The sequence below is a fragment of the Thalia democratica genome, chromosome 4, assembly GCF_965202585.1.
Source record: "Thalia democratica chromosome 4, ktThaDemo2.hap1.1, whole genome shotgun sequence".
In the NCBI taxonomy this organism is placed as follows: Eukaryota; Metazoa; Chordata; class Thaliacea; order Salpida; family Salpidae; genus Thalia; species Thalia democratica.
The window spans coordinates 40,408,461-40,435,634 of NC_139168.1; the positions used below are offsets into that span (position 1 = coordinate 40,408,461).

Here is a 27,174-nt window from a genome sequence, read left to right on the forward strand (position 1 = left end):
TTGAAGCTAGATAACATGTCTGTGAGGAAAGGTCAGTTTCCAATTAATAAGCAAATGTTACTAACACAAATATTTTTCAGATTTAATAACATTATATATTTAAAAATCGTGCCTAGAAATAAAAAGTTAAAGTTTTTGATTTTTTCATATGTAATATGTATGATTGCTATATATATAAAAAGTATTACTTATTATTTAAATATATTATTATTATAATAATATAATAATTATTATATATACATTATTATTATTATTATACTTATTATTTAAATAGTATTATTTAAATTAAAGACAGCTTTTATTTTACATTCATTATATTCTTAAAGTACTTTCAACTTCTCCTCAGCAAGCAAGTTGAATATAAAATGAAGTATAATGTATAAAGAAAAGAGTATTTTTTTAATGGTAACAAAACTATTTGACTAAATAAATATTTACTAATTACTAAGATTTTTAAAAACATATAAATATTTTAGAGACACAAATTTGTATATATAGACTTTTACTTATTTTACACTTTTAATAACTTGTTACTATAGTTTACTTAACAAGTATAATTGAACAATAAGTTTGTTCTAAAAAAAATAATTTCAAGCTCTAACTACTTTTCTAAAATCTTTAACTTGTTAAAATATGAAAATAATTCTTTTTTTTAATGTTTTTTTACATGAAGAAAACTGTTTAAACACTGGTCTTTATTGCATGTATTATGTAAGAAGTACAAATATTTTTTAACTTTCTCAGAAATTCTATAAGTATTTTAAAAATTTTATTATAATTTTTTATACTGTAAAGTCTTTAAATATATTTTTTTATCACTAAAAATATTATTAGTAATGGTAACTTTTGTATATATGATATTTATTAAAAGCTTAAAGTAAATTGTTTTTACAAGGCTGAAGTTTTATACAAATTCATATTACGGAAGCACAACCATATTGTCATTTTTTATATTATAAGTATGGATGACTGTTTCATCTCTTTAAAATCGTCTTATTTACATTGAAACAATGAAAATTTGAAACGTTGTTCTATGTTATCCATAGAACTAACTGATCTAAAAGATTTAACTCTCAATTTTAAAAGATAAAATAGTTAAGGTATTCTTAAAAACTTAAAAAAAATATTTAATGTTTAGTTTTCCGAGGTAACAACTAAAACAATTACTGTTACACCTCTTTAAAATCGCCCTTGTTACATTAAAGCAATGATTTTTTTACATATTGTTCTATAAGTGGTGAACTAACTGATCTAAATGGTGAATCTCTCAATTTTAAAAGATAAATTAATTAAATTGTTTATAAAAAATGTAAAATAAATTTAATGTTTAGTTTTCAGAGGTATACACTACAACAATGACTGTTACACCTCCTTGAAATCGCCTTAGTTTCATGAAACTTTGACATGTTGTAGAACTAACTAATCTAAAAAAATTAAATCTTAATTAAAAAAAAGATAAAATGGTTATAACTGTTCAAAATTTAGGTTTAATTGTTTGTTAACAAAAGATCCTAGTGAAGTAACTTCACTGGAATATAAATAAAAACAAATTATACAGTAATCTTCCTTTATTCTACCAACATATGTTTCTGTGTGTCAACGAATCAACACACTTCAACTGGGTTCTGTAAAAAATAATTACTGTAATGAGAGAATAGAAGCATAGAATAAAGTAGGTGTATACATGTTTTCATTAAATTAGGATATTTTCTACAGATAATAGTTATTAATAGGTGAAATACTTAATATTAAATCCGACTGTTATAAAACTATATGATATTTGTGATTATTTAGTCTAAAATAAGTAAAGTAAGCTAAATTACACAACAAAACATAACATAACCAAACAACTCACGTTAATAGGAAAGATAACTAATTCAAAATTTACTGTTGTTAACTAACAAAAAAAATACATTTGTTACAACTAATAATTTTGTCACAATGTAAATGAGGTTATTTAAACTATTTAATTTGTATTGTAAAGAACATTGATTTTGTTTTTATGTAATCTATTTTGAACAAAAATTAAACATCAACCATTAGTCAGTGAATCAACAAAAATTAATAAAATAAAACTTAACAACGCTGAATGCAATAAAAGTCACAGAAACTTGATGTAACATGTATATTATATATTGAATGTTTGTAATGATTGAATCAAAGTTATATAGAATTATGAAGCAGATTCAGTTCAAATGCAAAAATCAAAAATGAAAAAATTAAACTTTAAGGAAAAAATTAAACTTTAAAGACAAAACAAAACACAAAAACATAATTGTCATTGGGCTTACAATGTACTGACCGATAACTAATTTACAGCGAACACACATAAAATCATAATGACCTAAATTAAATATATATTGTATTCTATAATTAATAAAATAATTAATTGGTAAAGTAGGAGTCGGCTGTTTAATTTAGATATCCCATACAGGTATTTTTTATATTTAATAAGCAAACTGTGTCATATATGAAAGTTAAAATGCAAAACAACAAGGTAGTCATATGCTAAGTATAAACCTGTAGTAAAAAACCTACTAGCTCTCTTGGGCGTAGTAGGTAAAAAAGCACGGTTTATCTGTGATTTGAATACAGGCTTCCAATTAAACTTGGAACTTAGCATATAAAGTGTGAAGAATTATAGTCGGAGGGTAAAGTGAATATATGAAATTTCAGAGAATAGTTATAATGTTTATGAAAAATGTAATTTAAAAATAAGTTTAGTGTTTAGTTTTGGAAAACATGTTTAAAAGTAGAAAATTAGGAGATGATTGTATTTCCGTAATATGAATTTATATAAAACTTCAGCCTTGTATTGTTTTTTATAAAACTAACTAAAAAGTATTTTGTTTATAGCTTGTTTACCTGCTTAATACAAACACTTTAAAAAATACTTATTTTTGTATCTATAGAAGTTATAAATATATGATTAAATATAAATTTACTTGAGTGATTAAAAACATTTTATAAAAGTATTATTTAACATCTAATAAAATAATTTTAGTTTTTATAAATGTACTTAGATTAAAAAAATGTCAACATTGTTATTTTTTCCATATCTTCTTTTTTTTTCTTTCAAAGATGTTTTAGTTTATTAAAAATTATAGGAATTTTTATTGTTTCTGCTAAAAGAACTCCATTTGGAGCTTTTGGAGGAGCTTTGAAAGATGTTTCAGCAACAGAACTACAAGTAATTGCTAACAAAGCTGCTATTGAATCTGCTGGAATTAAGCCTGAAAATGTGGACTCAGTTTTTGTTGGAAATGTCATGCAAGTTAGAAATAATAGTAATCTTTGTAAAAATCTAACAGTTGTTTTTACTTAATACACACACCTATTTGAGATAAAAAGGCTTGATTTATTACATTATCATTTTTTTTACATAAATTTTTTAAATATTAGAGTTTAGGTTTAGTAAGCTATTTAAAGCTTTATTTAATTCGATTTACAATAAAAAATATTTATTTATTTGATGAGCTTTTGCTTTAAAACATAAAAATAGTAGTCCTTTTCATTGGTTTTCATATAAAATTTTTAAAATGTATGAACAAATTGTTATACAATCTGAATGAGTTAAATTGAGTATACAACTTTATTTAAGTTTACTATAAAAAGAAAACTTTAAGAATTTGTTAATTAATTTTTCCATCTACTCTTGTATGCATATCATATAACCTCTGGTTATAAATTGGTTGTATTTAATTACTTAAGGTTTTCATTGTATTTTTTAAGTTTATAAAAAGTATTTTTAATTTTGTTTCTCATATAGGAGTCTTTTTCCATGACTAAAGCAAAAAATTAAATTATGACCAAAAAATAATGAAAGTAAAATATTCAGAGCTCAGCAGATGCAGCTTATGTGGCTCGTCATTCTGCATTGAAAGCTGGAGTGCCTCAAAATGTTGCTGCTTTGACTGTGAATAGATTGTGTGGTTCAGGATTTCAATCTGTCATATCAGGACTTCAGGATCTTGAACTTGGTATTGGAGAAGTCTCGTTGTGTGGGGGCACTGAAAATATGAGTCAGGCACCTTATGCACTTAGAAATTCTAGGTTTGGCACTAAACTTGGAATGGATCTTAAGGTAGTTTATATATTGTATTCTGAACACCATAGTGCTGTTAATTTATAATACACAATAAAAATAACGATGCAAAACTGTTTAAGATTTTGTCAAGTTTTTCTGTATAAAACTCTGTAAATTTTATCTTGCTAGACAAAATGCTGACAATTTATATACAGTTTAATCAAGTTTTTTAAGGATACTAACCTTTTTTTCCTTTGCAATGTTAAAAATATTTTCAGTTACATTTTTGTTTAATTTGAAAAAGCTACATAGTTTTTTATTAGACTTATCATATTGTTAACATTTAAGACAGTTTTGTTTAAGTTGCTGTTCCTTGTTCTTTAAGAGTTGAAATATTTTCAAGGAACTGATTATGTTTTAAATTATTACATCTTTAACAATTTAACTTTGTATTCTTTAAAACTTTTTTAAGCATAGTAAACAACTAAGTTTAAGTTCGATTTGTTTTTATTTTATTTACCAACAAAGTTTATATAACAAATTAAATAAATAATTTATATAGAACTTGTTAAAACTTTTCTAATAAACTTTCCTATCTGAGTCATAAAGGAAATTATATGAAAAACAATCTTAGTGATTTAAACAAATTTGTTCAACTTTACAGTTAGAAGATACTCTGTGGGCAGGACTCACTGATATGTACATCAAGACTCCAATGGGTGTCACTGCTGAAAACTTAGCTGCAAAGTATGGGCTTACACGTGAAGATACAGATAGGTACGCACAGCAAACTCAACAACGTTGGGGTGCTGGTAAGTAAATTGCTATTACTGTTTGTTAAAAGTTAGCTCCATAATTTATCTTTTATATGTAGACTGGAATAAAGTAGAAGCTTTTTTTGAGTGGGGGCATATAAAATAAGTCCATTTTTAAAAAGTTACACTGTATAAACGTTTATTTTATGTGTTTTACTGTAAGCACTGATTTTTAATGTTTTGTTTTCACAATTCTAAGATTTGAGAAATCGCATTACTTAACAATGTTTTAAACTTTTTTAATCAATACAAAAAATATTTATTTTTGTTTCTGTCATTTTAAAATGTGTGATATTATTTCAAAGTAAAAGTTATAACTAATGAAATTAGAAATAGAAAGCTACATACAATTTTTTTGTTTTTTACTACTAATATTTGTGTTGTTCTTTGATTTTTAAATTTAACTAGAATTTAAACTTTGCCAAAAATTCAAACTTAGTATCATAATTTAACTTGTTTTGTTTTTAGGTAAAAATTTATTTTAACTATAAGCTTTCGTATAAAGCATTTGTGCAGGATTTTAAATTTTAATAGCGATTGAAAGCACAAGATTGTTCAAATTTTCAATAATTACGTCACAATTACAATAAGCTACACTAAATTCAATTAAATTTTAAGCTCACTTCATTAATTACACTTTTGCTTAAGCAATGTTTACTCTGTAAATTAACTAGAAGAAAAAAGAAAGCTACATACAGCTTTGATTATTATTATTATTATTGTTGTTATATTGATTTTAAAACTTAGCTAAAAATTTAAACTTCTACTAAAACTCAGTCTTAATATTAAAATTTGATTTGTTTAGTTTCCTAAGTAAAAATTTTCAGTAATAATTTGGTTTTATTTTAATTTAATTGTTTAAAAGCTATTTTCCATGACTGTCACATATCTTTTTTTAGATTTATTTAAGCACTGACGAGGTCTTTGACCGAAACTTAGTTTGTAAAATAAATTTTTGAAAGAATAATTATACTAATGAAATTAGTTTAACATTCTGAAGCTTTTGGTCATTATGTTGGTATTAAAGCCTTAAAAATTATCTCATTTTTTTATTTTTATGTTTATAAATATACTTTTTTTATATATCAATATGGTGACCTTAACCATAGTTTTATCATACTTTCAATTTGCGTCTATTTATTTCTTCAGATAATATTTATTTTACTTAGCTTATAATTAAATATTAAAGTAAATGTATAAAAGGTAAAATACTATAAGAATTAAAAAAAAAATTAGTAAGTTTACATTGTAATGACTTCAGTATTTTTTTGTATTACAAAATTTTTAATCCACTGCATATTTAATTTGTCACTTAAATATGTACAAATTTAAAACAAACTTCAATTTGTTTAGCTTTTTACTATTTTCGTTTTATATAACTTTACTATCTATACGAATGCTACTGTACTAAAAGTCTGAAAATTAAAAAAAAATTGATCAGTCTGTTAATAGTTGTATGTATACTGTAAATTTTTATCTAGATCATTTCCAAATCTAATTATTTGTCTTCTCATCGAACACATCTACACAATCCTAATCGATTCTCACACCTGCAACCATCCGAATTATCTCGCATTTGATCCTATCCAAATTTATTACCATAATTTTTTTTTTTATATAATTATGCCACTTTCAATAAAAATTAATTCAAACGTTTAAGAAGTTAAGTGGTATGTAAATGAATTGAAAAATTTATTTTGTATTAGAATTAAAAAAAGCAACTTTTCTTTTTTCAAGTCTTGTTCAATTGCATTAGTTGTACAAATGCTGTTTGGTTAGAAATGAAACTTACTTTCATATTTGGTTACCTGTGTTTAGAATATTCTTATTTCTATATTTTTTTAAAGTATGAAAGATTAAAAACACAATATATTATTAAATTCTAACCGAATGTATGCAAATCTTGGAAGCTTATTAAGGTAACTGTATTTTAATATTTGGAATCTAAAATACATAAGTCTTTAATTGAAGTTTGTCTAAGTAAGTTCAAAAATCTATAACTTGATTAAGAGCATAGAAGGGGTCAAACATTTATTTTTACAAAAACTAACATTGGCTCTTATTTGAAAGCATAGGAGTATATATTACAAGATGGTTTTCATACAACCGAAAAAATCCAATACAACCGTATGGAATCTAAAGTTTTCAAGTCCTATTTTCCTGGAATTTTGAAAAATTAATTAAAAATCTACCTTTTCTTCATTTTTTAAGCTATTGACTTCAAATCTTCAGAAAAATTATTTGCATTATATGAAAAAGTCCTATTGTAACGATTAAAAAAAAAAAAAAATTATGACTAAAAGAAAGAAAAAAAAAACAGTATTTTTTTTTAAATATTGTACTCGGAATTTTTAAAGCTCCCAAAATAGAATTATTTATCATTAAGTTGTGATTAAACTGAGAAAGTTTGAGAAAGATTGCTCAAAAACTGTAGGAGAGTAAGTAAGTGACACAATATATGCTTTACATCTAAAACTTTTCACAGCACAGAAAGCAGGGAAATTCGACAGTGAAATATGTCCCGTTGAAATAAAAACACGCAAAGGAGTGAAGCAGTTTCTAGTTGACGAGCATCCCAGACCGGATGTCACATTGGAACAACTGGCAAAACTTCCTCCTGTGTTCAAGAAGGGAGGCACTGTTTCTGCAGGAAATGCAAGCGTTAGTTTGTTACTTGTTTTTGAATATAAATACTTGAATATACAAAACATATTATGAAAAATATAATTATGAAAGGTTTACAAAACTGTAAAAACATTTTAAAACAATATAAAATTGTTTTTGTTTAGTTTGTTGATAATATAAGAGTATAACAAAATTATTGTTATTGTTTTAATTTGTAAAAACTTGTTATTATTAAAAAAATCTATTGTTTTACAAAATTTGTTTAAACTATTTTTTAAAACAACTAAATGTTGTTAAATATTTTCAGTTAAAACTACCTCTATTCTACTTAACATATAATACAAATTAATGTTAAATATACAAACTTGTGTAGTTGTTTACGAAATTGTAACTCATAATATTTGTGTATCAATCGCTTTTCTTAATTTTTAAAACTTAAAATAATTAAAAAATATTAAAAGCAACTAAATAACTAAAGAAGAATATTAAAGTGAAAATTTAATATAAAACAGATAATAAGTTCAAATATAGATCCAACATTTAGGTATATTATTTATTTTTATTAAACAAGTTTAGAAAAATTAAAATTCTTAAATAACATAGATTTTTTGTTCAAAGTAAAAAGTCTTGTTGTTATGTTATAACAAAGCTTTATCGTGTACTTATTTGTTTGCTTAACTTACGTTTGTTATAGTCTGAGTACAAAGGTTATTGATAAACAATAAATTTTAAAAGTATGTGTGTATTTTGATATATTTGTTTATTTGCAGTTTTGATTTTTTTTTAGATTATTTAAAATAAGTAAACTGCGAATAACTTAAAGAAACATTAAATGAAATAACTTTTTTAAATGTAGAAATAATTTTTGTGTCGGTAAATACTTATTTCTTCAGTAATAGTTGAATATATGTAAATTTAAAGTTTATAACTGTTTGATAAACTTACAAACAAGTTCTTTGTATATTATTATTTTAAAGGTTTACTTTAAAAGTTATCATTAACCTATTTAAAAGTTAGCTTTAAATAAGCAATATTAATCAAAATGTTAAGTGATTTGTTTGTTATAAAGTTGTATGATTTGTAGGGAGTTTGCGACGGAGCATCAGCAGTTATCATAGCAACTGAGGAAGCAGTTAACAAGCATGGGCTGACCCCGTTAGCAAGAGTTGTTTCCTACAACTCGGTGGGATGCGACCCAAGCATAATGGGTATTGGGCCAGTACCAGCAATTAACAATGCTTTGGAAGCTGCTGGAAAAAAAATAACAGACATGGATTTATGTGATGTAAGATTTGGAAAAATATTGGATAATCTTTAAAAAACAAACTTGTTTATTGAAAATGTTAACTTCGTTGTATAATATGAAAACTGTTCGTTGATTGACGACTGCAAGTTTTTCGGTTACGACTGACTGATGAATTTAAATAAAAACAAAACTTAGGTCTAAGTGTACCAAGAGCTTGTGGTCTGACGATTCAAGTGAATCTAACTAAACTTGTTTAAAAAAAATTGAATTTGGTTTTTCAAACATGCTCACCTGAAAAATATTTTTATAGGCAACAACATATAAGCAAATGCTGGTATTAAAAATTGGTACCAAACCTTATTTATATACATAAGTTAACCTTTTTCTTGTCTAACAATTAAGGTTTTTCAAAATGAAGTTCGTTTTTTGAACCTTAGGATATGCTTATCATTATTAACATCTTTGTTTTTATTTTCGAGTTTCAAATAACACATATTTGTGTAGAAAGTATACTATAACGAAAATAGCTTTAGTTAAGTATTATTTTTAACATGTACCAAATTTTACACATCAATAAATTAAGAAGTAACTTTGCAATCAATTTTTTTTTTACAAAGTTTAAATCATATTCAGCTGAAAAAAAACATAATAAATAGTTTGAATTCGATTAGGTTACGGCAACAATTTAAAACGTATATTACATTTATTGTTTTGTATCAAATATCTAAACATAATAAGATCTAAACATTAAAAAGTACTACTACAATATTTTCAAAAAACTTCTACTTTTATTTGACAGGTAAACGAAGCATTTGCGCCACAGTTTTTGTCAGTTCAGAAAGAATTAGGCCTCGATAACTCAATCACTAATGTTTGTGGTGGTGCGATTGCTCTTGGGCATCCTCTAGCGGCCAGTGGAAATAGAATAACTGCTCACCTTGCTCATATGATTAAGTAAGTTGTTTGGATCAGTGTTCAAAAATGACTTGGTTTTTTACCATTCAAAATTACACATTTCTAAAAGTTCAAAACTACTTGAAATCAATAGTTTTCAGAGTAACTATTTTGTTTACTTTGTTTTTATAGTCAAACGTATAACTAAATTTTTGAGTTTTTAGTTAGTGTATAAGCTTCATTAAAATGCTTTGTTTAATTCAATTCTCTAGTGCTATAGAATATATAGTTACTATTACAAAAAAAAAATTAGAATAAAATATTTCTTAGTCTACATTAGGGTTTCCCCAAAATTAATAAGCTAGCCCGTTTAGTGCGATGTTTAGTAACCTGGCGATTATTTTTAAAACTTCTGCCGAGAGAAGATTACAAAAATAAGTTTAGGAAACCCTGGTCTATATTTATTGGTTGCACTACTATTCAAATTCCGAAAATTTAAGTTTTTTAAAAACATCTTTGAAAATGCTTACGTAGGTCTAACTAATACCTACAATTTTTTATTTGCAAAATTTTAAGTATTTTTTGAGGTATTGAAAAATTAGTTTTACAGCACAGTAATTTTGATTAATTGTCAAAATATTTTTTTTATATGTTTTTTTTTAACTTTCATAATCTATCAATTAGACCTACGCAAACATTTTTATTCTTTCAAGTATATATTACCGTTTAAGTTGTGACTCTTTAAATATTAAAAGAAAATTGAATTGTGGGAATCAAATTATGTGTCGAATTAAAATTGTTACGTTATCATATTTATTCAGTTTCCAGAGTAAATAACTTGCTTTAGATATAAACAATAAATGTTAAGAATAATTACTAACATTATTTTTAATTTACATAATTCTTAAGTAAATTTCAAATACTATAAAGTTCTGTTCAAATATAAAATGTTTTGTAGTGAGCAAAAGTTGAAATATGCCGTCGGATCAGCATGCATAGGAGGTGGGCAGGGAATTGCCATTGTGCTGGAAGGATGCAAATAAATTCATTGTTTAGCTTAAATATTTAGTCAATTAATACCCTTATAATTCTTACAGTATACTTTTTGTTTTAAATTAATCATTGAATTGTTTTCTATAATATTCAATTGTAAAGTGTAGCAAAAAGTCTTAAATAATTAATTAACATTTTTTTTAGTCACTAAAAGTATAGTTTTATTTACAATATTTGTAGTTAAATTTTCATCAAGTATTCAGAATAAAATATTTTTTTATGAATTAGAGTTAGACTTTGATATATTTAGTATCATTAACATTTACAATTGATGTATCACTTGCTGGGATCATCTAAGTGTATATAGCTAGTTAATTCTCTATTTTTGTAGATTATAACACCTAAAATAGAATATTTTTTAAGATTACTTTTCATTTTCCAAATACTGTTTTCGGTGGTTTGGCGGCATTTTTACCACATGTATTTTTTATAAGTTGAATCAAGTAAAATGTTGTCTTTTTAACAATGAAAACTTTATATTTTACAGATACTATAATCTTAAACCTTCCACAAAAAAAAAAAAATTAGAAGTTTATTGAAAATTATAAAGAAACCAACGCTCAAAAGTTTTGGTCAAAGTAACTGTTGTATAAAACGAATTTTGTTCATCGAGCTACATACTAACTTTTTTTGTAATAAAACAAAGAAAAAATATTATTTAATATTAAAAACTTGTAGCGTTTTATATAAATAAAATATATAACAAGAATAAAAAATACATTAAAAGAGAAACAAAATCAATATGACAGTAAACTCAGAATAACTTAACACAAAAAAAAGTATAGAACATAAGAATTAAAAAAAACTATACATAAAGTTTGAATTTTCTTTTTATTAAGTCTTAATAATTTTATATTTATGACATTAATATTTAAGAATAATTACAAATACTGCTTGTACACAAAAAAAAAAAACTTAATTCCAGCTGAACATGCTTGAAGCCCACTCTTCTAAGGTAGTTTTTGTTGCTCCTAATGTTAGTACGCGCTGCCTCTCTGCTAAAAAATAATACTTATTATTTACTTAATTCTATCGAAAAAAATGTTAGATTTGTACTTGTAAATTGATACTAAAATGTTTTTAATATCTTAATTCCTAATAATCAGCTAGATATTATCTAAATTTGTCTTATCTAATCACGTTAGAAAAAAAGTTAATGGTAAAGACATAAATATTTCTTTAGTACGTACTTTGACGTTGGTAAAATTACAATGTGACAAATATAGTTTCAGTTTTTTTATTCTCAATTTTATTTTAGTCACCTGACTTCTATGATGACATTGATCAAGTCTAGATTGTTGCGAGTATTTATATGTTTTAATGTTGTACTTTGACTATTACTAGTATTTCTTTACACCTCCGAGTAAAGACAGGAAGAAAATATTTTCCCACGCGCTTAGATGTGGCGGCGTGAAAGCACACTCTTGGTTTACTGAAACAAATAGTAATGTTATTTGCAGTATTAATTTGTGAAATGCAAGTATTTAAAATATTTATTATTTTTTGATATAAAAATAGCTGCTTAGACTGTTAAAGACTTGCTTTAAACTTAAAAAAAAACGTTTATAGTTTGTTTTATGAAACTATTTTTTTAGTTTTTCTGAACATAACAGTTATTTTTTTAATTACAGAAACAACTAGAACATAACTGTTAATTATTTTTTAACAAAGAAAAATCTATTAGCCAGATGATTTTAGTTTCTTTCTTTACTGAGTTTTTTCAAAGCAGTTTTATTGGATTGGATACTTAGTTATAATGTTGAAGTGATAATTAATATGTAAATAAAAAAAGATGTTGTATTCTATGTAACTTAAGTTGTACATTGTATGTAAACATTAATTAATAAATCGTTTTATATTTAGTTGCTAAAACTTAAAAAGTAATTTTATAAGCGAAACGTTAAAACAGAAAAACTAAAAACCAAATAATACATTTTATTAGCTTGTATTGTCACGTATATTTGTAAAATATTAGTTTGTAACACAGACAAGAAAAAAAAATAATATGAAAAAGAAAACAATAATGATTTTAATAATAAAAACAGTATTTTAACAATTTTCTATGAACTTAACATGCAACTATTTATTTTTTTTGGCATTTTTATAACATTTCATCGCTTAATAGTTTAGCTTGAACAATTACTGTAAGGTTCACTGGGTAGTGCTAGAGGATAAACCTATAAAAATTTAGCTTTTTTTTTCAAAGTTATGGTAGCGTTTATCAAAAAGTACAAAAACTATTATTAACTTATAAATTTCTTTAACTTTTAAACTCTATTGTTGAGTGTTTTAATTTTCATAAAAACTTAATATTTTTAAAATATAACCCATTTAGAGATTTAAAAAACTTTTGCGCCACTTCTAACAATTTTCGCGAGAAAAACATCTCAAATTTTGTTATATTTACTTACGAATTTGAAAAACACTACGATCTTTTTTAGAAACATAACTTTAAGAGCTGAAAGTTTTTTTTTATGTTACCATAACTAGTAAATTCAAAAATAGTCTATACTTAGTTGGGTCGGTTCAGCTGCAGTAGTAAGGTTTTAGTTTTTTTTTTGAATTCATATTATTGTGCAACTGATGTACACTAATAACACAACAGTACATTAATAATATCAAAAATTAAAATGTGTTTGATTTGTTTAACTTTCGAACAAAATAAGTTAGGGATAGGGGTTTAGAATCTAAGCTTGTGTTTTACCTAATCAATTGTACCCATTTTTTTAATTGAGATCTTTAAAAACATGTAACAAAATAAGTCGATAAAAAACGATCTTAACACCTTTTTTTTAACACCTAATTTCAAAATTAAAAGAAGTCAAATTTAAGTCAATAAGAAGCGCTTTGATTTTGCTGCTGACCGTCCGTACTTTGTTTAGACGTTCTTAGTTTTCTTTTTATTTTGTAACTGTTCATTTTACTCTTCTAAATCTACCTATTTACTTCAGTACTTTATGGTTCAACGTAAATAGTTAGCTAAATATAGATTGTTTAAGTTTTCTCGATCAGGAGGGGCACGTTTTAGGTTTTTAAAGCGGAGTAGCATATTTTTTCTCGAAAACTACGTATTTTCTATATTAGCTAATAATAAAAAAATAAGAAACTGTTGTAAGTGTTTAGACAAATGCTATTTTTGATTTACAATATTATTGAGTATTCACAAAGTTGATCTTTAATTGTTAGTAGTCTTTTAAGTTTGTTTGTGTGCTTTTTTTTTCAAAAAGTTGTTTTATAAGCAGTATTTAAAACGTTAAGCGGTATCCAAATGGTGTACGACTCGATAACAAAAAAAATTTTTTGTGCACCAGGTCCTAGGACTAAATATTTTTAGCGTTTTTTTATCGTTTAATAAACAACATTGTGTCGCTTTTAATAAGCTAATCAGTATTAAACAATCGAAAATTAACATTATAGTCTCTAGTTTTAGAAACTAATGTAAGTAGACTTTGAAATAACACAAACTACTAGTTTAAACAAAATAAAAAAAAGTTTTAATTAACTTATATTTCTTAGGTGTGAACTTTGCAGATTAGGGTGCATCTGTTGCCCCTCAAAAATAAATAAATATTTGAGTAGCACAAAGAAACTTTTTTCAGCGTTTGTATCACATAAAAAAAACAACACAAAAAGTAGCTTGCTAGCTTTTACAACCGTGGCGCAATTTAAATTTTTCTGAAATCAACCCCTATGTAAATTGTTTGGAACCTTAAAAATTTAACTTTCAAAACTTTAGCTGCATATTTTTATACATGTAGCAATCATCACAAGAACAAATTCTTCGCGTTTAAAACGATTTAAAAAAAATTTAAAGGTAGAACTTATTGATTTTCTTAAAAAAAACTTAAAACTAATGAAAGATGATAAAAAAGTACAGAAAACTAAAAAAATGCCTCCATAAAAATTTCTTCAAAACGTCTTAAAACGCGTAGAATGTGTTTTTGTGATGATTGCTAATATGATGAAAATTTGCAGCTGAAAAATTGAAAGTCGAATTTTAAAGGTCCCGTAAAATTTACATAGGGGTTGTTTTCGAAAAAAGTGATTGCGCGACTGGTAAAGGCTAGGAAGCTAATATTTTTGTGTTGTTTGTTTGTGTGATTTCCCGCGCTAAAGATAGATTTCATTCGGAAACTCGAGGGTCGGGGCAACAGATGCACCCTGGTGCAAATGTTGTTAGTGTTTACTTATTGCTGGTTTAACAGTAAGTCAAAAAATTTATAAGTAGTTTACAAGAATTAAAAAGGTAAAAAGCTGAATAAATAATGTTTCTTTAATTTTAACAACACCTTTGGTATATTTTAACGAAAATTAAACAATTTTAAACAAATATTAAGTTGAAAAAAAAAACTAACCTTAGGTAACTTTAAGATAGTACATAATAACTTTTAAACAAAACTTTAAAGCTAAAATTACTAATTTCAAAAGGTCTAACTTAAGAAAAAAATAAATCTAACTTCGGAAAGTTACTATTTTAACCAAAAGTATTATTAAAGTGCTTTTAAACTATAAAACAACTTATAAAATTTTAAGTAAAAGCTAGTTTGTAGAAAGTGTTGAAATGTCACTATATTGATGTCGTGTAGTTAAAATGACGTGTTCAGTTTTTGTTAACTGTAAAATATAAAGTTGAAAAATTTGAAAAAAAAAAAAAAAAAAAAATTCTGCTAAATGATGGCTTAAATCTGTTCAAAATAGATTAAATTTAAGTTGTAACAAAGAAATATAACAAGAAATAACAAAAGTTTGATTTACAAAAATTATTCTCTACTAGTAAAAAAGTTTAGTTTGACACTTTAAATTTATGTAAATTGAACTAAAACTGGGCAAAGTAAGTGCAAAAACAATTTTTTTTAGTAATACACACAACGTTTTTAACTATAAATTCTGTAAAAGAGTTTTTACTTTTCACAAGCAGGCTTTAAAAAGTTATTGTTGTATTAGAATACTTATTATTTAAACTTATTTTAACTTTTTTCAAGTAGATTTGTCAAAAAGTTAATTGTTGTTATGCCACTTGTGCAATAAAGGATAATATCCTTAGTTTGTTTTGAATTAGAATTTTACAATAAAGTAATTAATGCATTTAGTTTTAACAAGCTTGTTTATGCCCCAGATCAAAAAAGTGAATTTTTTTTCACACAAACTGTTTACGTTTTGTCAGTTGTCACATTTATATAGTTTTTTAAATGTTATTCTTAGTATCAACACATAAAAGTTTAATATAAAAATAGAAACAAATATGATAAAGTAAGCAACAATTTGGATCAAATAACTTTTATATTGAATAAACTACTTTTTTTAATTTTTTTATCGGTCGCACAGGCACAGGAAACCTGTCTAACATGGAAAGTAAAGTAGAAGCGTAGTGAGTTTCAGGTTAGGTAAAATTCCCTTTTATATTGTTTACATAATTTTGATATTTATTTCCATGTTTACAAACTTATATTCAAATTGTATCTTTACCAGGGCCTAAATTGAAAGTGAAAATTTAATAATGTAGTTTATTAAACAACAAAAAAAAAACGCACAAAATTTTTGGTCCTAAGACGTGTTAAACGATACAAAGAACCTTTCGATTATTGAGCCTTGCACGACGGATATATTTTGTAAAATATAATAATTATTAGATAACTGTAATTATTATAATAATTATTATTATAAATTATATAATAATATATAATTAATAATAAATTATATATAAATTATAAAAGCTATTATAATAAATAAAATATATAATAATTTTTATATAACTGTAACTATTATACATTATAATAATATGCAAAATAAAATTAAAAAATAAATTGATTTATTAAACATTTAATTGCTTTAATAGTTTTTATAACATTGCATTTTAATGACTATAATATAACGAAAATTAAATATCTCAGTTTAATTTATAAATATTAAAACTTTAGCGGCATGCAACATTAAAACGTAAAATTAATATAAAATATTGCAATTTATATTATACAGTTTAAATTTAATTTGCTTATAATATAATATTAATATATATAAAAGAAATATACAAATTAAAGTATCTATGAAATGTATTTAATTGAATTTTTTTTTTACTTATTAAAATTTTACTATTTTTATGTAATGCGATTTAAATTTATAGTTTTAGAGAAATACATTAAAACTTTAGCTGCATAATACATTATATATTTGATTAAATTAAAATATTTCTGTTCAAAACTAATTTATTTAAAATATAGTGTTAATATGTATAAAAGATAAAAGTGAATTTAAATTTTACCTGGGGTACACCTTAATGAACAACTTACCATGAAAATAACAAATCAAAAATTAAAAACAACTTCCAATTAAAAACTCAGTGCAACTTTTCTAATTTTATCAAGAAAACAAAGTTTTTCACGTTTGCACTCAATCAAACGAAATCATCAGTGGAAAAAGTTATGTAGTTTTTTTTTTAATATAAACATGCAAGAAGGCATTAGGCTAAACTATTCATATAAAATATAAACCGTCAACCTTTGGTACAATATACTTTAACAAACTATATTTTATTGAAGTATATTAAAGGGGATAACATATACAAAGTACAATTAATACTATCTAAAAAATAAAGCTTAAATTATGTTTTTTAAAATTAAGTTCATAAAAGTCTTCACATGATGAAGATTACTTAAATGAAACTCAAACAACATTATTCAATGTATGATTCAATCTGGTACATTTACAGTGAATATATATTTACGTATTATACAATTTAATTCATATAAATCTTTAACTTTGAGTACACTATGTTTTAACCAAACTATATTTTGTTCAAGTTCTTTAAACATGACCACATTTATAAAAACAGTTAATATTATCAAAACTTTTGTTGTTGATGTTTCAGATAATTTCAAGTGTTTTTTAATGTGATCACTACTAATAAACTAAGTAAAACAAAAAGATTTCAAATTTTTTATAAAATATTTATCTTTTAAAGTTTTTTTTTTAATTCATGCTTTAAACCGAATTTATAATTATTAATTAAAATAAGGCATTAGTGATTTTAAAAGTTGTTCACAAAATGATAATAAATATAAACTAACTTATATTATTTGTATATTTAATAAAATATACTTATTTAAACTGCTTTATATAAACAGGGTTGCCACTCGTTTGAAAAAAAGAAATCCAGATTTTCCAAATTTCTTCAAGGTTTTTAAAAGTACACATTGTTGGGTCTATTTTTAGTTTTAAGCCAATTTCTTTATAAGAAACCGTGTTAAATAGTACAAAAATTTTGAAAAGATATTGTTAAGTTACTTTAAATGTGTTTTTTAATAAAACTTTTTTTTGATGATGTCAAAAAATCATATTTATATGATATATTTTTCGTGTCAAAGCGAAATTTTGCTACTGAAATTGTTAAAAATTCCAGGTTTTTCCAAATTATTTTTGCCTAAATTGTCGAATTCTAGGTTTTTCCAGGTAAAGTGGCAACCCTGTATAAATATTTTTTAATTGCAATATATCATAAAACATATGCTAAAATATCTAGTGAACAAAATTAAAAAAATTGAATTAAATTTATATTTATTATAACCTGTCTTTATTGATATTAAAAAATGTTTTAAAATAACAATTTGACGTAAACTAATTTACGTTATTTACTTATCAAATTTAAGATGTATGTTTAATATGCGTTGTATAATAATACTATATTGTTCGTTTCGTATTAACTTAAAGTGCAATATTGAGTTTTATTGCAATATGTTAATAGCAATACGATTATAAAACATTTGCAATTAAATATTTATTAGTTACATAAAATTGTATATTCATTTTGTATATAATTATTATGTTATTAGTATATTTTGTTTAAATTGCAACATTTTAGTATAATTAATTAGATAAAAAAACTAAACTTTCGTTCTATTTAAAGTGACAGAATTGAAATATGTAGTAAAAATTACGGGCAATTTAATTTTTAAAATAAGAACTTTAAATTGTTATTTCTTTTACATGTTAATATAATATAAAATATATTATACTAATATGTAAACTTTAATTTTAAATTTATGATTGGTATATAAATAATTTGAATATGAATTTGAAAAATTGAATATCAATATCAAAATGTAATATGTAACTATAAATTCTCCTTTGAAAAAGTTTTGATATTGAAAAAGCGTTTTTCTCTTAAGATGGCCATAAGATAGGGGTGTGGAGAAGGCTAATTTTAGCTTGATATTGATCAAAATCATTAATAATTCAGGAAATATTACCAATATTTTATATTTAAATGTAACAAAATTGTTTTTAATACGCTAAAATCTAAATTAATAGTTTACTTTCCACATATGATGATGTGACAAAACAGAGTGCTCGTATTCAAAAAATATTTTACACAACAAATAAGTTATGAACACAATGCAGCCTGAATTATCATGTAATAGTGTAAGGTAATCTAACTAAAAATTCCTTAGGATTAATTTTATTTTTGTACTACAAAATATAAATTTTTATACACTTTAATTATGATTGAAAATATATCAAGTATAATTTCAGCTTGATATTAGTTCAACATCATCCTAGCTAGGTAACTACTAATATTATAGTTTATAATCAATATAATTAATTCTGGTTATGGTTAACTTTAGGTGAGCACCAATACAAAATTGAAAATATAATACATTCAATGTCTAATTGAACCATAATTTTTGACTAAAATAATGATACTTTGTTTCAAACAATTTATATAAATACATAGAATGAAAACTAAAATAAAATATTATAGACTTAAATATTTGACTAATTTTGTTTAACAATATCATAATCAATATAAATTATGGGCTTTACACACGAATCGGGGCACACGCTTTTTAGCATTATTTGCAGGAACTTTTTTTCTAATTTATAAGATTATGCAATATACATTTACTAACAGGTCCAAATTTCTGTGATTTCAAAAAGTAAAGACGTCGTAAGGTACGCACTTTGAGAGGTACGCACCCGCGTAAGGTACGCACTATTAAAAAAAATTTTTTAGCTCTTCATAATTGGTTTGAGATACTTATTAAATGCTTAACATTTAAAAACTTTTTGCAATTACTATCAGAGACGAAGACAAACTCTTTAAAGCAAAGATAGAAAACTGTAACTACTAGTAACATTTCAACTACGTTTGACATTTTTATTATATCAAAATTTTATTGTTATTTTTATGAAACATGTAATTGACTTAAACCAAATAAATTTAAAAAAAAAAGTTTAGTAATATTTTTAGTGAAACCAACGTTTAGTCAAACTTGTACTAGAACTATTTTAAAAACAAAATTAATTTTTATTATCAGTAGATAAAAATAAGAATGCAACTATTGAAAATAAATTAAACTCTAAAATTTATCAACTTTTTTAAGTTTTAACTAACTAAGTTTAAATAACTTTTTAAGCTTAAACTACAGACCATTTTTTAAAATAAATATAAAAACAACTTGAAATTAACAATTAAAACTAATTAAGTATAACAAATATACTATATTTTTATAGTTAAGTTGCTACTTAAAGTTTTTGTTTAATTTTGTTTCTTTTTTCGTTTGCTTTGTTTGCCGAAAATTAAATTTTAAAAATATTAGATCGTTTTAAGAGTATTAAAATAGTTTCAAGTCAAGTTAGTTTTAAAATATTTGAACATTTCTTAAAAGTTAAACCTGGAAACTTCGAAATTATTTTTTCAAATATGATTATTTAAGTAAAGCTCAGCTATAAAAACCCGTTTCATGGCAATTAAGAGGCGACTGCTACGCTTTTTTTAGTTTTTTATTCGAAACAAAAGTAAAACATTGATGTTAACAATATTAAAAACGTGTATTAAAAAAAAGCCACTACAGAGATTGCTATTTTTTGCTTTATATAACAATAAAATTAGATTAACTTATTTTATTTTTTCTAAAAGTTTATGCATGCGTAAAATTTCTTGTTTATTTAAACTAAAACTTCGATAAATAGTTTAAACATTTAAAAAAAAACTATTGCACACAGTTTGTATGTGCTTAATAATACAATAAAACTTTCAATTTTACTTTCAAGCTATCAAGCTACTTTCATACTACTTTTAGTTTTTTAACTACTTTAGAATAAATATTATGTTTTGCTGAAGTCAAGTCAGTCAATATAGTAGTTACGCTTAAAATGTAAACTTAAGTTTCCAAAACAAGTATTTATGGACAGAAGCTGTTTTTAAACAAAAAAGGTTAAAGTTAATGTATTTTTAAGGCTAATTTTTTGATACAAGTAATAGTTCATTTTGAAATAAATAAAGATTTATATTTATAATCGTTTGTTAGTTTTTTACTTAGCTTAGAAATTCGGCTGAAGCTTATACTTTAATATATTGTTTACCTAACGTTATAAAACGCTTAAAAAACTTGGTCTAAATACCTGGAGTAAGATCAAACCTTTTGGTTATCGAGTCGTACACAACATGCTTACGTTTTTTAATCAACGGGCCGGATCTGGAAAAAATTAGACTTTTGCGGACCGGAGCATTTTAAACTAGCGAGTAACCGGATCCAATATCCGTATCCAGCCGAATAATGACTCGGGTTCTAATTTAAATATAAGTATTGGAACCGGCCGGAATCTAATTTTATGGAAACAGTTGATCGGTTTTTTTAATCCTTCATTTTTACAAAATTTCCCAAATCTAAGAACTTTAGATGTAGATTAAGACATGTCAGATTATAAATAATGTCTAAAAAATAGAACTGACATTGTAAATGACAAAGGTACGTATGTAAAATATTGTACTTAAAAAAAATGCTTAGGGTAATTTAACAAAAAGATATTCCAACTAAGTTAGAACAACATAAAATATTAGGACAAAATAGTGTAATTATTAGTACACATTAATTTATAAAATAATTTTTTAGCATATTTTTAAAGTGAGATTCTTATAATTTTGTTTTGTAAAAATATGACTCATATTTTTATAAAAACAATGTTATATTATTATTATATTGTAATATTATATTGTTAATGATTTAGTTAATATTTTGTTAATAAATTTGTTACACCCTTTTCGGGCCTGTCACTTCGCTCGCGGTCGCGGGTCGTTCATTTTCATTTGGGGCCGGATTCTAATTAAGCTTAAAAAACGGTCGGGGGCCGGTCATTTTCACTCTGCGGGCCGGATTCAGCTCGCGGGCTGTACGTTGCCCAACCCTATATTACGATATAATAAAATATTTTTTTTATCTTTAACGGATAGCACAAACAAAAATTCTGAATACTATATTTACTTGGTAAATTATAAACAAAATGTATACCAAAACTATTCTAACAACATTGAAATCAAATAAGAGTTAAAAAAACAGTCGTGCCCAAATAGGTGTATATATTGTTTGATTACAATAAACATGTGTACCCCGAATGAAGTCTTGATACAGATGTACAGTTAAATATGTTTAAGTTTACTGTTAACTGGTTTAAAACATATGTTAAACCTATTATAATAATTCTAAACAATTTATGGTATATGTCATTGTTTATTTTCACTTGTTTTACGATTCAGTGGTTAAAATTGTAAAACCTTAACTGTGTAAAAACATAAAACAACAACTGAACTCATTTGGTGTTAGTTTTTAAAATACTTATGTTAAATAAACTTGTGTTTCTATATTAGATCAGTTGTTGTATTATAGTTAAACTTGTACCGTTTTAATCAAGGTTATTTTCTGTCAGAAACTAATGAATCAAATTTGAAATTAAATTAAGTTGTTTATTTATTTAAAAAATGGTCTTTAGTTTAAACTTAAAAAGTTATTATATTTTATTCAAATTTGATAAATTTTAGAGTTTCATTTCTTTAAATATTTGCATTTTAGTCTACTGATAAATAAAAAAATTCTAATCTTAGACTAATTTAAACTTATTATCTTTTTTTTTTTTTTGTTTTTAATATAATACATGTTTAATGAAAGTAATAACATTTATTTATTTGACGATAAAGTTTTGATATAGTAAAAATGTCAAACGTAGTTGAAATGTTATTAGTAGTTACAGTTTTCTATCTTTGCTTTAAAGAGTTTGTCTTCGTCTCTGATAGTAATTGCAAAAAGTTTTTAAATGTTAAGCATTTAATAAGTATCTCAAACCAATTATGAAGAGCTAAAAAATTTTTTTTTATAGTGCGTACCTTACGCGGGTGCGTACCTCTCAAAGTGCGTACCTTACGACGTCTTTACTTTTTGAAATCACAGAAATTTGGACCTGTTAGTAAATGTATATTGCACAATCTTATAAATTAGAAAAAAAGTTCCTGCAAATAATGCTAAAAAGCGTGTGCCCCGATTCGTGTGTAAAACCAAATTATGTATTGATATAATCATTTTATATTGTAGAAAATAAGCAATTAAATATTTAAGTTTATTAGTTCATGATATATAAGTTTAACTTTATTCATGTATTTCTAAAAGATTAATTTTTAGCCTAAAATTGTGACTAAATAAGACATCAAATGTATTATAACTTCAGCTTGATATTGGTCTTCATCTAAAGTTAACCATAACCTTAACTCTTCCTATGTATTTATATAGCTTGTTTAAAACAAAGTACCTTTTAATATTAAACATCTAAGTCTAAAATTTTTAATTTTTAGATTGAAATTATGGTAAAAAAAGATATTGATTATTATTGAATTTCAGTTTAATATTGGTGCAACATAGTACTAGGCTAGGTAAATACTGGAAAATTTCCTAAAAAATTGATCTGTAACAAAACACTTTGAAAATAGTTACTCTGACCTGCAACAGTGTTACAAATATTTCTGTGAAAATTATTATTGATGTGTGGTCTGATGGCATAGGGGCCCTAATGACAACTTTAAAACTCTCTGAGTTGAACTGGAAAGTTGAAACCTAGTGGTTGACACATCTACAATAAAAAAATTTGTAGTATCTAATCTATTCAGAGAATTAAAGTGATTTTCAACTAATATCAAAACAAAATGTATATAACATTTGGTTATGCTCTTCAGGTCAGCACCAATATCAAAATGAAAATACATTTGATGTGTTATTTAACCATAGTTTTAGGCTAAAAAAACAATACTTTGTTTTAAACAAGCTATATAAATAAATAGAAAGAACTAAACTAATATATTATAAACTAAAATATTCAATCAATTATATTTTACAGTGTCATAATCAATATAAATTATTGAATTGATATAAACTAATTGTAATAATTAATTATAATAAATTGTAAAATAAATGCAATTAAATACTTTAGTTTATTAGTTTATGATATATAGATTAATTTTATTCATGTATTTACAAAAGATAAATTTTTATCCAAAAATTATGATTATATAAGACATCAAGTGTATTATAATTTCAGCTTGATATTGATAGTCAACATAAATTCTTGTATTGAAATAATCATTTAATAGTGTAAATTAAAAGCGATTAAACATTTAAGTTTTATTGGTTTAAGATAAATATGTTTAATTTTGTTTATTACTTTGCCTTAAATCATGCTTAAAAAACACATTGAACATAATACAATTTCAGATTGATATTGGTGAAACATCATTCTTGGTAATTACCAAACTGCAAATTAAAACCTAGTGGTTGACACATATACAAATAATTATTTAATTGTATCCTATTTCGAATTTGAAACAATTTTGTGTATGTAAGTGATAATTTAGAACACTTACATATGACTTATAGTAATATTACTATAACATTAGTAATAGTAAACATCACCATAACAGATAAAAAATTAGTAAAAACTAAACACAATATTCAAAACTCTTGTGTATAGCTATTTGTTTCTTATTTCTGTTTTTTTGTTAATTTCTAATTATTTGAATTTTGAGCACCTTTCTCTAGCTTGCATTTTTTCAACTGAAAGCGCAGTGTATTACTGACTAAAACTAAAAACAGACTGCGGGTACCCTTTAGTTGCCGTCTAAACATGCACCTGTTCTAGAGTCAAAATTCTAAAAACTAGTACAATTAAGGGTATTTTTATTTTTTGATTTTTGAGGGGTAGCTTTAAAATCTGCAAATAGAGTGCATATAATAGACTGAGATTTGACTTATATATATATTTTTATGATATTTTCATTTCAGATTATGAAATGTTTTAGTTTTTGATTTTTTGGTAAATGTTATAGTAATGTGGGTTAGGGATAAGGGTAAAGATTAAAAGAAAAAAAAATCTTGTTTTGATATATGCAAACTGTTTGCAGGTTTTTGAAGCTACCCCTAAAGTTATAGCAATTCAAAAATGCGCTATAGATGATGATAAAAACTTATAAAAAAAAATATTAAAAAATTTCTAAAAATAAAAGATAGTGTGTTAAAACTGATAAGTTTATATAGTTTATTTACAAAAAATAAGCTTATAAATTGACACTAAATACAATAAAACAAAAAAAGTATGCTTAAAAATAAATTAGATTTAAACAGGGTTTAAACTTGTTTGGCTAATTTCTTTTTAATTGGCCAAGTATGAACTTAAATGTTTAAAATTTCTAAAACATGTATAGAATCTGTTTATTTTGGAGCATATTGTAAAGTTGTAAATTTAGCATTTGGTTACATGATAATTCAAGTACAGTGCTTCCTCACTTATCCGATCCTCACTTATCCAGTTCCTGACTTACTGGTTCCTCACTTATCTGGCCAATTTTAGTCTAGAAATAAATCAATGTTAACTATAAATACATGTCTAATTTGATTTTAACAACTATGCAAGCAGTTTATAGTAACTTGTAAAAAAAACTTAATGTTGTAATTTAAATTTTTAGCCCTATACAAATTTAAGAATACCAAACCCAGGCTACTTTGAACATGCAGTTATTAATAGCAATGAAACCGGGTTGTATTTGAAAATGTTTCATTACTTTAGCATTGATACACATCTGGCTTTATAAAACAAAAACAGAAACTACACCAGAAAGTGTTTCACAACTTATCTGATTTGGTGAGTTTTATGCTAATAAACAAGAAAATAATGTAAGGCAAACCTTTATTCTTTCCTTTTTAAGAAAGAGTTCTAATATTAGTTAAACTGTTCAAGATGTAATTTGTTTTTGTTAAATTAGTTTTAAAATTTACAAAGTTTAGTTTTGCTTGTTTTTTGTTATTTATAATTCTTTGGTTTGTCAAAAAAGTTAAAATAAATTTAATTAACAGATTATTAAGTGTACGTTTTATTATATGCATTGTAAAATATTAATGAGATAGATTATTAAAAAAATATATTTTGTTCTTATTTGGCCAAATGTTTATCTAGCCTTATTTAAAAAAAAAAAAGCTTGACCAACATGGCCGGATAAGTAAGGAAGCACTGTTTAAACAAATCAAATATTTAAAAATAAATTATGGGCTAAACTCATAAAGTATTATATATATTCAAAAAAATGTATGTAGGTAGGTCTAACTATACCTACAAAAACTTTTTTTTATTAAAAAAGAATAAAAAATTTGCTTTATTTACAACTTATTAAAACCATACTTTGAAAAAAATTAAAAAAAATTAAAAGAATATGTTTGTAGGTATTAGTTAGGACTACATACACTTTTTTTTTCAAATTTACACTTCTTTCAGGGTAGCCACAAACCCTGAAAAAACCTTGAATTTGACAATTTAAGCTAAAAAACCTGAAATTTAAGAAATTTTGAAAAAAGCCACGAAAAACCTGGATTTTTAAACAATTTTTGCATGTTAAGTAGTAAAGTTTTGATTTGACACAAAAATATTTTTGTCATCATGAAGTTTTTATTTATCTAAAAACACATTGTAGTAGCTTTACAGTATCTCTTAAATGTTGTTATACTACTTAACACATTTTAAACTTAACTTTAAACAAAAGAGTAGAACCAAAATTAATACTTTCAAAAGTATGGAAGAAATTTCTCAAAAAAAAAGAAAGCATTTTAATTGTTTGAATTTATATAGTTGTGCACCTGGTATTTATAACTTTATTTATACTAAATATTAGAAAATGTCAGTTTTTGTCTGTTGAAATGCTCGAGAAGTTTCCAAAATAAATTATTTTTTTTAGTCTGAGTAGACCAATAAATTGTGAATTTCTTTTTAATAAGAACCTTATTTATGTAGTCAAATATGAATGCTTGCATAATTTCTTGAAAAAAGTTAGAACCTTTAGTTTCAAATAAATGACAAAAAAGATAGATTTTTAGTAAATTGACATTGATAGAATTTTTTTTACACAAATAGCAATATTGCCAAAGTTTGATTTTTTCCATGAAAAGTATTATAAAGTATAAAATTTTAGCTTTCATTTAAGGTCTAATGTAATAAGAATGTTAGATCCTCCTTAATGACCTTAATAACTGGGTTGCTACTCTTTAAGTCAAAGAAGTGTTCTGAGTTACCTTAAACTGTCCTGACTCCTGAATCATCCTGAGTTTTTTGAAATTCCTTTAAAAATTAATAAGTATTTATAAATCATTAAAAATTAAGCTCATCAACTAAATTTGTTGTAAATGAACAGAATATTGTAAATAACTAAATCTTAT

The 27,174-nt window shown here is 24.2% G+C and overlaps 1 protein-coding gene across 1 annotated transcript; it reads left to right on the top strand.

The window, feature by feature from the left end:
- Nucleotides 1-10,884, top strand: LOC145835225 (3-ketoacyl-CoA thiolase, mitochondrial-like). Its single transcript, XM_082942785.1, has 8 exons — nt 1-31; nt 3,108-3,274; nt 3,839-4,084; nt 4,692-4,839; nt 7,328-7,503; nt 8,552-8,752; nt 9,513-9,667; nt 10,566-10,884. Exons 1-8 carry the CDS (start codon nt 16-18, stop codon nt 10,648-10,650), a joined length of 1,194 nt encoding a protein of 397 aa, XP_082798911.1. The 5' UTR covers nt 1-15; the 3' UTR covers nt 10,651-10,884.
- The last annotated feature ends 16,290 nt before the right edge of the window (nt 10,885-27,174 follow it).